This window comes from Hibiscus syriacus, unplaced genomic scaffold (assembly GCF_006381635.1).
Source record: "Hibiscus syriacus cultivar Baekdansim isolate YM2019G1 unplaced genomic scaffold, ASM638163v2 tig00003041_pilon, whole genome shotgun sequence".
Lineage (NCBI taxonomy): Eukaryota > Viridiplantae > Streptophyta > Magnoliopsida > Malvales > Malvaceae > Hibiscus > Hibiscus syriacus.
In genome coordinates this window covers 7,020,711-7,034,077 of record NW_024061960.1, presented here as the reverse complement: position 1 = coordinate 7,034,077, position 13,367 = coordinate 7,020,711, and the positions used below count along the sequence as shown (strand labels likewise).

At 37.3% G+C, this 13,367-nt stretch overlaps 1 protein-coding gene across 1 annotated transcript; it reads right to left on the bottom strand.

Moving 5' to 3' along the window:
* Positions 1 to 221: 221 nt before the first annotated feature.
* LOC120170530 (U-box domain-containing protein 6-like) lies at positions 222 to 7,993 on the bottom strand. Its single transcript, XM_039178487.1, has 6 exons — positions 7,800 to 7,993; positions 6,594 to 6,682; positions 3,257 to 3,442; positions 2,954 to 3,061; positions 1,510 to 2,690; positions 222 to 1,257 (listed from the first exon to the last, which is right to left on the bottom strand). Exons 2-6 carry the CDS (start codon positions 6,636 to 6,638, stop codon positions 462 to 464), a joined length of 2,316 nt encoding a protein of 771 aa, XP_039034418.1. The 5' UTR covers positions 6,639 to 6,682; positions 7,800 to 7,993; the 3' UTR covers positions 222 to 461.
* Positions 7,994 to 13,367: the final 5,374 nt, after the last annotated feature.

Genomic DNA, 13,367 nt, shown 5'->3' with positions numbered 1-13,367 from the left:
TAATTAAATTAAATTTGAATGGAACTCTACCGTACCCATTATATGCATGTTAAACAATTTCCTAATTCAATGTATTATTAGTGATAATGGCAAATCATTAAAACTAAATTTAAGTTTAAAATTTATAATATTTTCAATTCATTGATGGTGGGTACATACATTCCTAATGCATCAAATATCATCAATCCAAATATATAATATCCAAGTGGAGCTTTTGAAGATGAATCTAACCCTTAATTATGGCATACATAAAATACATGTACTTCCTATCCATAACTTGAAAAAAAAAGAAGCCAAAAATCCTTAGAATACAAAGGGCCTGTACATTTCTGCTTCTCTATTATAACCCCCCCCCCAAAAAAAAAAAAAAAAAAGAGAGAGAAAATACTGTCCATTGGAACAGGACATGAGAACTAGAAAAGAAGATACAGTGGGAAATCTACATTAGCTTGCAAACACTTTTAACACTGGGAAACAGAGTAGCTCTTGCTCTTCCATAGAAAGCTCAAGGCTCTCCCCATTTTTTTCCTCGATGCCGACTTACACTGTGGGTTGGATTCTTGAGCCGCTGCTGGTGTGGGCATGGGATCCTCACTGGTTTCTATACTTGGGTCTGCTTGTGCTGGAAGATGATCTCGTTGCCGCTGCTCACGAAAGAGCATCAGAAGTTTTTGTGACTTCTCCCTCCCTCTTGTCGTTCCGTTCACGGATATTGATACCAATGCTGGAATCACACCTTCTTGTAGAACCATTTGACTGCATTTCTCGTCTCCACTACAAAGATGTAGAAGGCATGAAACGGCTTGCTCTTGCTCAATCAATTCCCCAGCATCCAAAACAGATGCTAGACCACTTATGAGACCAGATGCTGACATTATCTCGGATTTTCCAGCTTGACTTGACGCTAAATTTAGTAAAACTGCAATAGATTTCTCTGTCCAAGCTTGGTCACCGGAAACCACAAGTGGCTGTAGGCCATTGACTATGCCGGCAGAAAGAAGGCTCGGGATATTAGAGTGCATGGTAGAGAGGTTATATAGGGTGTGAAGTGCATCGAGCTTGCATTGCAGATCAGTCTCACCTCCAAGTAGCTGGACTAAAAATGGGACAGCCTTACTTGAGCCTATGATAGACTTGGCTTGCTCAAGGCAAGAGAGATTAAGATAGAGAGCCGTTGCTGATTCATTGGCATTGGAGTTGGAAAGCATATCTTCCAGCAACAGAATCACTCCAGCTGCTAACATCAATTCCTTGTTTCTGATTTTTTTTAATTAAAAGAAAGAAAATTAAATAAGATTCACCTCGATAATTACATATATATAATTACAATGTTAAATTGAAATAATTAGCAATGTCCATTCGCTTCCTGTCATTTTCTAGGGAATCCTTTCTCCTCCAATGAACATTTGGTGTATATCCATTAATGAGTCGAACGCTAAGAGAAAAATTGCTCACAAATATGCATGGTTAGATTTAACTAAGCAAAGACATAAAACTTAAGCAACAAACCTGTTATTGTTGACGGCGAGGTTAAAGAGTGCCATTGCCCCGGTTTCCTGAGCCATTGCATTCCCTTCACGCACAGCTGACTCTAGAAATCGCAGCAATCCTTCAACAAAGCCATTAGCCCCCATAAAAATCCTGGCCTCCTCATCATCTTTCAGCAAAATCCTGATTTGTTCCACGACTTTGCATCTTTTCCTCATGTTCTCTTCTTCATTCAGAACAGATAGCAAATCCTGATATCTCTCTAGCACATTAACCTCATAAACTTCTTCCTGAGGGCATGGAGGCTCATTGTCAGCTTCATTTCCTTCCACTTCTTCAATGGTACCACTCTCCTCTAAAGGACTGACCTTAACCCCTTTTAGGTTACATGAACTGACACTATTCACGGATCTTGAATTTGCAGTCTCAGACTCGGACAAGGCCAATCTCCAATAGTTAAGATCAAGAGACTCCGGGGGACCATCAGGATTAGGAAGTCCATTTTGTTCACACCAACTAGCAATGAGACCCTTAACACAGTAATTAGGAGTCAGAGAGAGATGTGGGAGCTTCTGTTGAGTCTTCGGGCATGTGTCATGGCCGTCACCAAACCATTTCTCAATACAGATCCTTTCATATGTCTGTCCAGAGGCGATTATGACCGGATCATACATGAGCTGTAATGATATCGGACATCGTAATTCTTCAGGTGGAAGGGGCATCTGCCCAAATCTTTTAATATTTGGCTTGAAATTGAAAGAACTGAGCTTCGATAAATGTCGCTCAAATGCCTGGCCATTACCAGCATCCCCTCCATCCTCAAGAGAACCTAGAATAGTGGGGGAACAAGGCGTCGAACCCTGAGAATCATTATCATCTGAAACCTCACTTCTGAACAATTTGGAGTATTTTCTCATGAGGTGCAAAAGATAAGCCACAATAGACTCCTTCCTCTTGTCTTCCTCTGCACGAGCTCTCTCTATAAGCTTCTTAAGGGCCCTTCTTTCTGTTAGGGCTGCTCTAGAGGAAGTTATACCAAGTCTAATAGCAGCCTGGTGAAACAACTCGAGCTCATTATTGTCATTACCTTCATCAAATTTTCTCCCATGCTGGAGTAATGTAATCATTTCATCGCCAACTTGCTTCTCAGATGCATCGAGTGAGAAAACAGTCCCCTCTAGTTCACTTACAATCTCCAAAATCTGAAGCCAATAATTTGGAATACCGTCAGTATACAGAGAAAAGAACAGTGGAAGGATCATATTGCAGGGACATGATATACGTATATTTAAAAAAGACTTTCTTGCTTTTAACCACAAGCAATAGAAATTATAGAGAAGCTCTTAGATAATGTTAGACAAAAAAACCAACAGCACAATGACAGAAACTGCATTTAGATAAAGACCCTTATGCCCAAAAATTAACTAATCTTTTCAACATCAACCTGTTAAGGGGAAATTATTACCTGACATCCAATGGACTGAGGAACTATATCTTCTACACGCCTAAGACTGTCGATAAGAGCACATTTTGCCTTCTCAAATTTTAAAAGAACAGAATCTCCAGTGATAGCCTGCATAAGAACACCACCATGATTAAACATTCTCTAAGAGAAAAAAGAAATGGTTGAAAACAACCACAACACTGAAAACCATTTAGTGAACGTATCAAATGAATGTAAAAACTACTCTTGAGGGAAGAAATACATAAAAAAACAAAATTACGTGTTTATATCCTGTGTCCATGTGTGCACGACAGAAACTCTTACCAAGTAAAGTTTACTACATGTTGAACAGTGTTGAAGGACATTTTTCGCCTTCTCTAGTGCCATATGCAATGAGCATAATGCCTGAATGCCAGATTTGCTCCTAGGCCGTGCTGCTTCCAATGACGGGAATATGGATATGATTTTGCAATAAATTGCAGAAAGTATCTTCCACATTTCTCCATGTAACTGCATAAGAAAAAAATCGAAAAGAAGTAAGAAAACTATGAATATTAAGCATGATTTGTTTCTTTGTCCTAAACACATACAGAGGCACAAAACAAGATTCAAGCATTAGAAGTTAGAACTAGCCGGAAGTAAAAGGCCTTTGGTTTTAAGAATAACGGGTGAAACAGTGAAAAAAGTAAGTGAGAGAAGCTCCAGCTTCTCTCTAACCTAGGAGATTTCAAATTTCAAAATTCCAGGGGCAGAGGGAGAGAGAGAATATGAGTGATGTTTAACAGCCTTCTCCATCGTCGTCCGTCGCTTGCCATCCACCTTCTGTCGCTTGCCGTCCGCCGTCCTCCGTACTCCGACCACCGTCCGCCGCCGCACATCGACCTCCTTTTGACGCCTTTTTTTTCTTAAGGATCATCGTCTATCCATAGAGTTTCCTTTTTCCTGGTTTATTTCGATTGATTCCCCTTCAATCGGAGCAAATCTAAATGCCTTTCTTCGCCGATTTTTCCATCAGCAGTCTTCAAAGTTCGTTCCAGCTGTGCAAACCGGAAGCTCGTGACAAAATCCCAAGTATTAAACTGTGAACACCCACTGCCGTTCACCGGAATTTTACCATCACTGTTCAGGAGCTCTATTCAGAACGCTGCTGCTGGTTCTGGGTTTTCAAGCACGTTGTCATAAACCTTTTCATCTCTGGTTTTTTTGGTTCAAAATTAAATAGTTTGGAAGCCTTTGCATTCAAAATGACGTTCAAGAATCGCGACGAAGCAAGAGAGAAACGGGCTGAAACCTCAGCTCGTCAGACTAAGAATAGTCGTCAGTCCGAGATAGAGGAAAAGGAGAACGTAAATCCTTTGAAAAAACCAGATGTTAAGACGAAACGGGTGGATTTTATACTGTCGAAGGTGACTGAAGCGGAGCATCAAAATCAGAGAGATGGGCAGCAGACAAAGACTGCATAAATCAGAGGAGGCGAGGAAGAAGCTGAGTAGTACAGTGGCAGCGGAAGAATATGAGAGGATGGTGTTGGTGACAAAAAAGAATAGGAATGATTCGTTGGTTGAAGCAAGGAGTGTGGAAGGGGCCATTGCGCAGATTTCTGAGGCGGAAATCCTTCCTCAGGATTCTCACGTTTTTAACTACTGGAGGAAGAAAGATTATCCAAGAATCAACAATGGGTTTAGAACTAGCTGTTTTACGTTATACATTGATAATTTACCAGAGAATATCCATTGGAAGCGGTTTGGATCGTTATTTTGCCCATACGGTCAGGTTATTGACGCCTTCATTCCAACTAAAAGAAATTCAAAGGGGGTACGTTTCGGTTTCATTCGCTTTGCTACAATTGGAGAAGCACGGAGAGCGATCTCAAAGATGAATGGCGCTCGCATTGATGGTAGTAAAATTGGAGTCTCTTTTTCTAAATACAACACAAGACATTCTTTTTGGAGAAAGTCTTCGCCAGTTGTCCACCTAAAGCCCGAGAGAGAAAATGTTACAAGAAATAATCTCTATACAGTAAATGGTGTTGTTGACGAAGCTAAACTTCAAGTTTTGGATAACTGCCTAATAGGGTGGTGCAAGAATTATACCAAAATCGGTGATCTTGCTAGCCAAATGCAAGACAAAGGACTCAACGGTTTCTCGTTAATGAGAGCTGCTGGGAATGTAGTTCTCATGATATTCGAGGATTCTGATACGTTGAGAAGGGTTAAGAATGAACAATCAGAGACTCTTGCAGGGTGGTTTTCTAGAGTTGAAGTTTGGTCGGAGAATCTAGTGGTAGAATGCCGTCGAGTATAGGTAGTTTGCGAAGGGATTCCTTTTCACGCGTGGAATTGGGGTACTTTCAAGAACATTGCGGCTAGGTGGGAATTAGTATCAATTGATGAAAGCTCTCAGTTTCCTTCATCTTTTGATCGTGCAAAACTTCAAATCCTCACAGAGACTAAAGTAAGGATTGATGAGTCCTTGAGTTTGAAGGTCGGTTCTAATTCTTTTGAAATCATGGTGCATGAAGTTGAGCCTTCTTTCAAACCAAACTCTTGGATCCCTGAGGAAGTCGATGATTCTCCATATCTGAATTGTTTTCTCGGGGCAACGTTGGAGAATTCTCTGTCAGGATCGTCAGTGTCATCCCCAGGTTTAAATTGCCCCGTCGAAGATGTTGCAATTGAAGGTCCCCACTTAGAAAAGGTTTCACTCATAAAGAGTGTCATAAGCGATGAGAAACCGAGTAACAAATTGGGGTTGCACAAAATGGAGGCTTTGGATCATTCAAAATTAAATATCGTGGAGCATCTAGCTAATAAATCAGTTGATCATTCTGATGGTGTTAGCCTCGGGGCCTCGGAAGATGCTCTTATGATGGGTCTCATTACTTCTTATGGTTCATCTACTGACACATTTCAATTAAAGGAAGATATCCCAGTGGTGCCCCCTATCCCTGCGAAATTAAGAACTAATCGTGTGGCGAAGAAATGCAAGACAAAGAAAAGAGTTCTGAATTTATTGGCAAGGAAACATTGATTGAAGGGAAGGAAGTGTGGTTTTGGTTCATTAAAGATAATTATCGAGCTGATTTTTTTGGTGATTTTGATACATGTTGGTATTTTTGTGGAGTTCCCTTCAAAGGCGGATGTTTTGGTTTAATGGTTTTAGGTGTTGTTTTTATGTATGTTATGTCATTAAATGTTGGGTTGTTTTCCTATTGGTGGAGGTTTATCTTAGGTATAGGGTGATTGCCTTTTGATTTTTGTGGTCGAGAAGGTGAGAGCTTTAGGTGATTATGTTTTTGTAATGGTGTTTATCCTCGTTTGAGGGTATTTCGTGTTTTCATATGTAATGAGGCGTTTTATTCAATGAAATATGAGGTACTCTTTTCTTCCTTCCTATGTTCGTTAACATACTTCTTAGTATGTGGACGAATACGAAGGGAGTTTTTAATGAGACCTCCAACTTCTATCAAAAAAAAAAAAGAATAACAGGTGAAACACTATAACAAAAGAGATGACAAATGATCAGAACAGATAACTAACAGGCATATCCCTATTATTGTGAAGTTAATTAGAATTAAGAGAAACAAAAACACAGCAAACGTAGAAAAATATCATTTACAATACTTCAAATTTAACATATTCAAATGCTATCAAATTCATACCTTGGCATCACTAGCCACAACTAAGTTCTCTTCAACCTCATCCATAATCTAGCATCCACAGCAAGTACTAAAACGCAAATCTATACCAACTGAAATCCAATAGGAACAAATAGAACAAAGTCACAGATAGGTTAAACTAATCACTAAAATATAGTTAAAAAACAACACAAGAAATTTTCAAATTTCATAGATAACTTCAAAGTTCTATTCCCTTTATATGTTTAACACAAAAACTTCAAGAACAACCCCGTATCATGAATAGCAATAAAAAATTTCCCAACCTCTCTTGGGTGGGACTGCCAATGAAATTAAACTTTATAAACTTCAATTTTGCTAAAAATATGCACCCCAACAAAGCAAATATTTATTAGTATCTGTTCAATAGTTCCTTATAATATACATACATACACACTTTTCAAAAATTTCCTCACCCATATGTTTAATACTGAAAATAGAAGATCACATAAGTGAAGCTGATCGGAAAAAAGACCTCCACATAAAAGAAAAACGCAAGGCAACACGATCATTATTGAAAAACTTTGTGATCTGGACATGATTGAGAAGTCCAAATAAAGCATAAATAAATTAATATAGAAAATAAATAATGAACAACGAAGAGCTTTGATATTGATCTAGACATTTCATCAAACACCGGAAGAATGAACTCGGAGGGAAGACTCATCTCATAATAAAAAAACCAAAAACTTATGATTGGTTTTAAGACGAAACAAACTGATTTAGACATCTCGTCAAACAACTGAAATATTCAAGATTCTCAACGGAAGCAAAAAAAAAAGGGTTAATCAAAAGAGTATTGTTTAAATTTAAAAATAGAATTCAAGATTGTTTAGAAAAATGACCTCATGAAAACCCAGAGATCTTAAACGAGACAAGACACGAGAATCTCAATCAGCTGGAATCGATGTTCCAAAAACAGGCAAAATCCAGAAAACCCACAAGCATCGAAACTGATAGAAATACTAAGCTAACTAAATCAGCTTCAGGGAGAGCGAAAGAAAACGAATTTTCTGACGCAGATGCAAAAAATAGAAACACACCAAAATGAGATTACAGAAACAAAAATAAAAAAGGAAACCTTTCCATTTCAAAGTCAGGCACCGTTAAAATGAACCAGACTGAAAGATCATTTCGGAGATAAACCAACATGAGATTGAAACCGAATTAGTGTTGAACAAAGGAACCTACCGGAAAAAATGGAGACATCCAAGGAGGCTTCTTCATATAAAAGAGCATTTAGAGAAAAATATGAAGACCCAAACAGGGAATCTGGGATTCCGGCGACTCCATTTCTTTGTTCATTTAGGTTTTAGGGTTAAAAACTTCGTCGGCCGAAAACAGTGACTTTCTCAGAGTAGAGAGAGGGAAAAGGTGTGTTTTCAATAGGGGTAAATGGGAAGAAATTGTGGAATATATATTTTTATTTTGAGAGGAATTGGAAATAAAATTAAAAGAAACAACTGTGAGATGCGAAGCAGAGTGAATAACTTTGAGAGTTGAAGATTAATTGTTAAATTAGAAGAAATTAAAAATATTTTTATATAAAAATTGGGGTTCAGATTTCTTCGATTATGGCTCCACTGGTTCGCCGGCCGACAATTGCCGACCTCCTTGTTTGTCGGTTAGCAGATCTGCCATTATTAAATGACTAAGGGTCTGTTTGTTTCTGTAATTGGAATTACGGAATTGGTTTTCTCCGAATTTCCGTGTTTGTTTCACGTAATTTGTTTTTCGGAAAATGTTTTCTCGTATTTGTTTCACGTAATTCGTTTTCCGGAAAACGTTTTTCCGTGTTTGTTTCACGTAATTCGTTTTCCGGAATGTAATTCATTTTCCTAGTAACAGAATTTCCTTTGTGTTTTCTGTAAAATGACTTACGGATTCATTTTCCGTAAGTCATTTTTCGAATTTTTCACTTCAAAATAAATTTATTTTATGAATTTAATATTAATAAAATATTTTAATATCATTTTCATCAAAATATTAATTATTAAAATATTTAAAATATATTTATTAATATTTATAATAATATAATATTATATAAAATAATCAATTATATTATAATAATATAAGATATTATATTTTTATTTTAATAATATATAATAAATTTTTTTATATATTTAATAATGAATAATATTATTTATATATTTCAATAATATTTTAGTAAAGATATTAAAATATACTAATTAATATTTTTAAAATATAATATAGTACTATTACTTTAATAAATAATTAATATAATTTATAAAATTTTATTTCACTAAAATATACCGAAAAAATGTTTAAATAACATCTTCCAAACATCATAAAACGTTTTCCAAATGTTTTCCAGAAATGTAATTCATTTTCCAAAAATGTAATTCATTTTACAGAAATGTAATTCATTTTCCAGAATTCAAATTCCAGTAATTCATTTTCCAGTAATTCAAATTCCAGTAATTCAAATTCCAGTAATTTATTTTCTGGAAAACCAATTACAGCTAAACAAACAGACCCTAAATATCCTTCTAAGATCGTAAATATTTATAAAATAAAATAAAAGGAACTTTTTTTTATTACTCTTCGTCTTCTTTAAGCGGTAACTTCAACTTTTTCTAAAACAAATTGAATGAAATTCATATTAATAAATGTTACAAAATATATTTATATAGAAGAAGTGAGTATTCTGAATTCAGTTGGGTAGAAAATTTTAAATTAGTCGAATTTATGATTATTATTTTCTTTAAGTTAGTCATTGTCAAAAATTAATCTGATATTAATTAAACTATTTTCAATAACAATTAATATTAAAATAAAAATATTTTATTTTATTTTATTTTTATACTTTTATATAATTTATAAATTATAAAATAAATAACTAGAATAATGGCGATTTTCCCGATATATCACCGGTGACCGGTAATATTACGATCTAACACCGGTCAGATTATATTTACCGATCTAACACCCTTAGCAGTAAAGCGCGCGCCATGCATCGCGCTATACGGTGAGCTGGCGTCACGTGGGTATAGCGCGGCCCCTGCAGCGTACTATACCTGTTCTGACACGTGGGGTATAGCGCGGTGCAGGGGACGTGCTATACCCCTAACTACCGACCCCTTCTCCCTATAAATACCCCATTCTCAATCAATTTTATCACACCAAAATCTCTCAAATACTCTTTTTTTAAGGTATATTTTATAATATTTTTACTATTATATTTTTACTTTATTTAATATTTTACTAATATAATTCTTTTGCAAATATATAATGGAAGTCATTCTACTTCTCTCAGATGGAAATCATATATCTCTACACTTTGCTGATACGGTAACATTTTAACGTTTTAATTTAATTTAAATTATTAGTAATATTTAGTTATTTATTTAATGCATGATTATTATATTAATAATTAAATATCTCGACACTTTGCTGATACGGTAACATTTTAACGTTTTAATTTAATTTAAATTTTTATTAATAATTAGTTGATTCATTTAATGCATGATTATTAGATTAAGAATTAATTTTTGTAATTATTTATTTTTAGGAGAAGGACCGTGTATCAGATCCTTTTATTAGGAATCTTAAGTTAGTGATACACAGTCGTGTCTTGCCGTATTTAGTAGAGGCTGGATTCGGTTACATAGGTAAATATCAGGGTCACTGTAAGATATAGCCAGACTTGATTTCTGCCTTAGTAGAGCGATGGAGGCCGGAGACCAACACATTCCATCTTCCGTGCAGAGAGTGCACGATCACGCTTGAGGATGTTTCTATGCACCTGGGGCTTCAGGTGGATGGAGATGTGATATCGGGGATAGCTTCCGGTTCTTGGATTGGTTTGTGTCGGGATAGTCTAGGACGTGTCCCGAAAAATTTTATCGGAGGTAAGATACCATTAAATTGGTTAGATGCCAATTTTCGGGAGTTGAGCACAGACGCCTCTGAGGATGAGGTTAAGATGTATGCACGGGCATGCATACTGCAGCTGATAGGAAGGTTGATGATGCCAGACAAATCGCGCAACCTAGTTCACTGCATGTGGTTGCGACATCTTAGCGACTTTCGTCTCGCCGGATCATTCAGTTGGGGCTCGGCAGTTTTGGCTTTGTTGTACAGGGAGATGTGTGGAGCCACTGACTACAGGCGTAATGCTATTGGTGGATGTCTCCTGCTGCTGCAGTCTTGGTCATGGTATCGATTGCCATTTTTATGTCCCGTTGTGAAGAACCCATTCGTATTTCCACTACTTATGAGGTAATTATAAAACTGATTTTGTATATTAATAATTTTATACAGCGTATAACAAATTTTTTTCCTTGAATAGGTGGTCTACTGATAGGAAAAATCATCAGGAGCTACCTGATGATTTAGAAAAGATTAGGGTGCTAATCGATCAGAAGGCTGGCACACATATATGAATTTTAATGTTTAAAAAATGATTTTAGATTATAGTTATATAATTAGATTATTATTTTGATAAAAATTATATATTATTTGTTTTAGTTTGAATGGGTGCCATATTCTACTGATGATATGAGGGTGGTGATCCCACCTGAGTTGAGGGGTCCATTAGATGTTTGGATGGAGATGGTCCATCTGATCTGTTATGCGACCGTCGAGTGGCACTCCACAGATCGCGTGCTCCGGCAGTTTGGTTGTTTTCAACCAATTCCGGAAGCACCTCGCAATATGGATGAGTTGCATAGCTTAGATAGACGCGGCAAGACAGATACAGATTTGGCTGGTGAGGTATCATGAGTGGGTCGTGTTGTGGGAGGATCGACATCGGCGCCTTCCACGTAGAGAGCCCATTTTTACTGACTTCTTGATGTATGCTGAGGATTATTATGAGTGGTTCAACAGTAACGGGAAACCGTTTCTACTTCCCGAGGATGCACGAGGGCAGACCTTTCCACGACGTCGACAGAGACGTTCACCGACACAGCACCATCATCCCCCGACTCGTGGACAGAGAGCAGGTGCTTCCGGTTCATCCTCAGCTGCACCAGCAGGACCTTCCCAACAGCCACCACAGCCATATATGATGCCGCAGCCATATATGATGCCGTCATCGCCTTTCCATTACCAGATGCCGCCGCCGCCTTCACCCTGTTTTATGACCCCGCCACCGTCACAGATGACCCCTCCTGGAGGCTATTATGGGTCTATGTTTGCAGACCCGACTTGGGGTTCATATGCTGGATATTTGGCGGGTTCAACCTCATCACCCATGGCCGCAACACAGACACCGCCTCCTGTACAGTTTCACACTCAGCGATGTCTGAGTTTTATGACTTTTCCCAGTTTTCGCAGGCCGGTGGGATAGTCAGTCATACACCTCCAGGGTCCTTATTCTACGGAGGTTCTTCATCGTCATCAGCTCCTCATGTACCTGCGCAAGACGACGACAACGACGACGACGATGGTGATGATGATGACAGCGATGAGTCAGAACCAGTGATACGAAGAAATCCTCCTCGAGACCGACAGCCACCGCCCTGCGGAACACATTCGCGTCGCATGCATCGATAGATTTTGTTTTTTTATTATATTTGTATTTACTTTATTTTGTTAAATTATAATGTTTTTATTATTTCTCATTTAATACTTACTTTATTTTGTTTTTAAATGTATTTTAGTTCGTTTTTTTATTACTATTTAATATCATTTATTGTAATTTGGTTATCATTTACCATTTAATACTTATTGTTATTAGTTTGTTAAAATTTAATGATTGTGTTTGTTTTTTTAATCTTCATCGGTGATTATCAAATGACATTAACTTGAAGTAAATGCAAATTAAAGTAGAAGAATTATTATTTGATAATAAAATACATCATTTCCTCATCAATTGTTACTTGATGACAACAGAAGTAGACATGTTTTTCTAGTGTGTCCTGGGTTTCTACAATGCCCACATCTTCTGTCTTGTCTAGATCTTTCTCTAATATCCATATCGCAATGAATTCGATTGGATTTTGGACGACCACGCTCCCTCAATAAACTCTGATTTGGCACAATCGGAAGCCAATATTGAACCTCATCAATGTCTTTGTCATTACCTATGGGGGGAAACTCAAATTCGTATACCTTAAAACTTCAGATAGTAGATATACGGGATCCACAAAATGGTTATAGTCTTGATGTATATACGAGCAAGCTGCTATCACATGAGAGCATGGATACTTCAGAGCTTGAAAAAACCTGCAGTCGCACGTTCTGTCCCTTAGATTTACTCTTAACGACACAGCTTCAATCCCTTGAAGAGGTCGCGGTAACTCTGTGACACGAAACATTTCATGCCTTCTAGAGAAGCTTGTTACAAACATTCCATTTGATGCAGCAATTTTTTTCTGTAGATCTGCAACTAATATAGGGTGATAGACATGACCGCCTTGCATCCAGGTTTGAGCTTGTCCCCCGAGTTTCGCAAAAAGCGCCCCCAAACGAAAATATGTAGTCTTTACCAAAGCCGCTACATGTAAGTGACGTGCACCCTTTAAGGTTGAATTGATTGCCTCTGCCAAGTTGGTCGTCATGTGTCCATATCGATATCCACCATCATATGCGTTCGCCCACATTACTTTATTGATGAGGCTGATGTAATCATATCCTTCCTCGTTCTTCGCCCGCAACTCTTGAAACATTGATTCAAACGTTCGAGGAAGTAGTTCGTAACCTGATAAAAAAAATATATAACTTATTAACTTGTTGTCTTTGCAAAATTAAAACTATCGAAAGATAACAAACTTGCTAAGTTTCACTTACCCA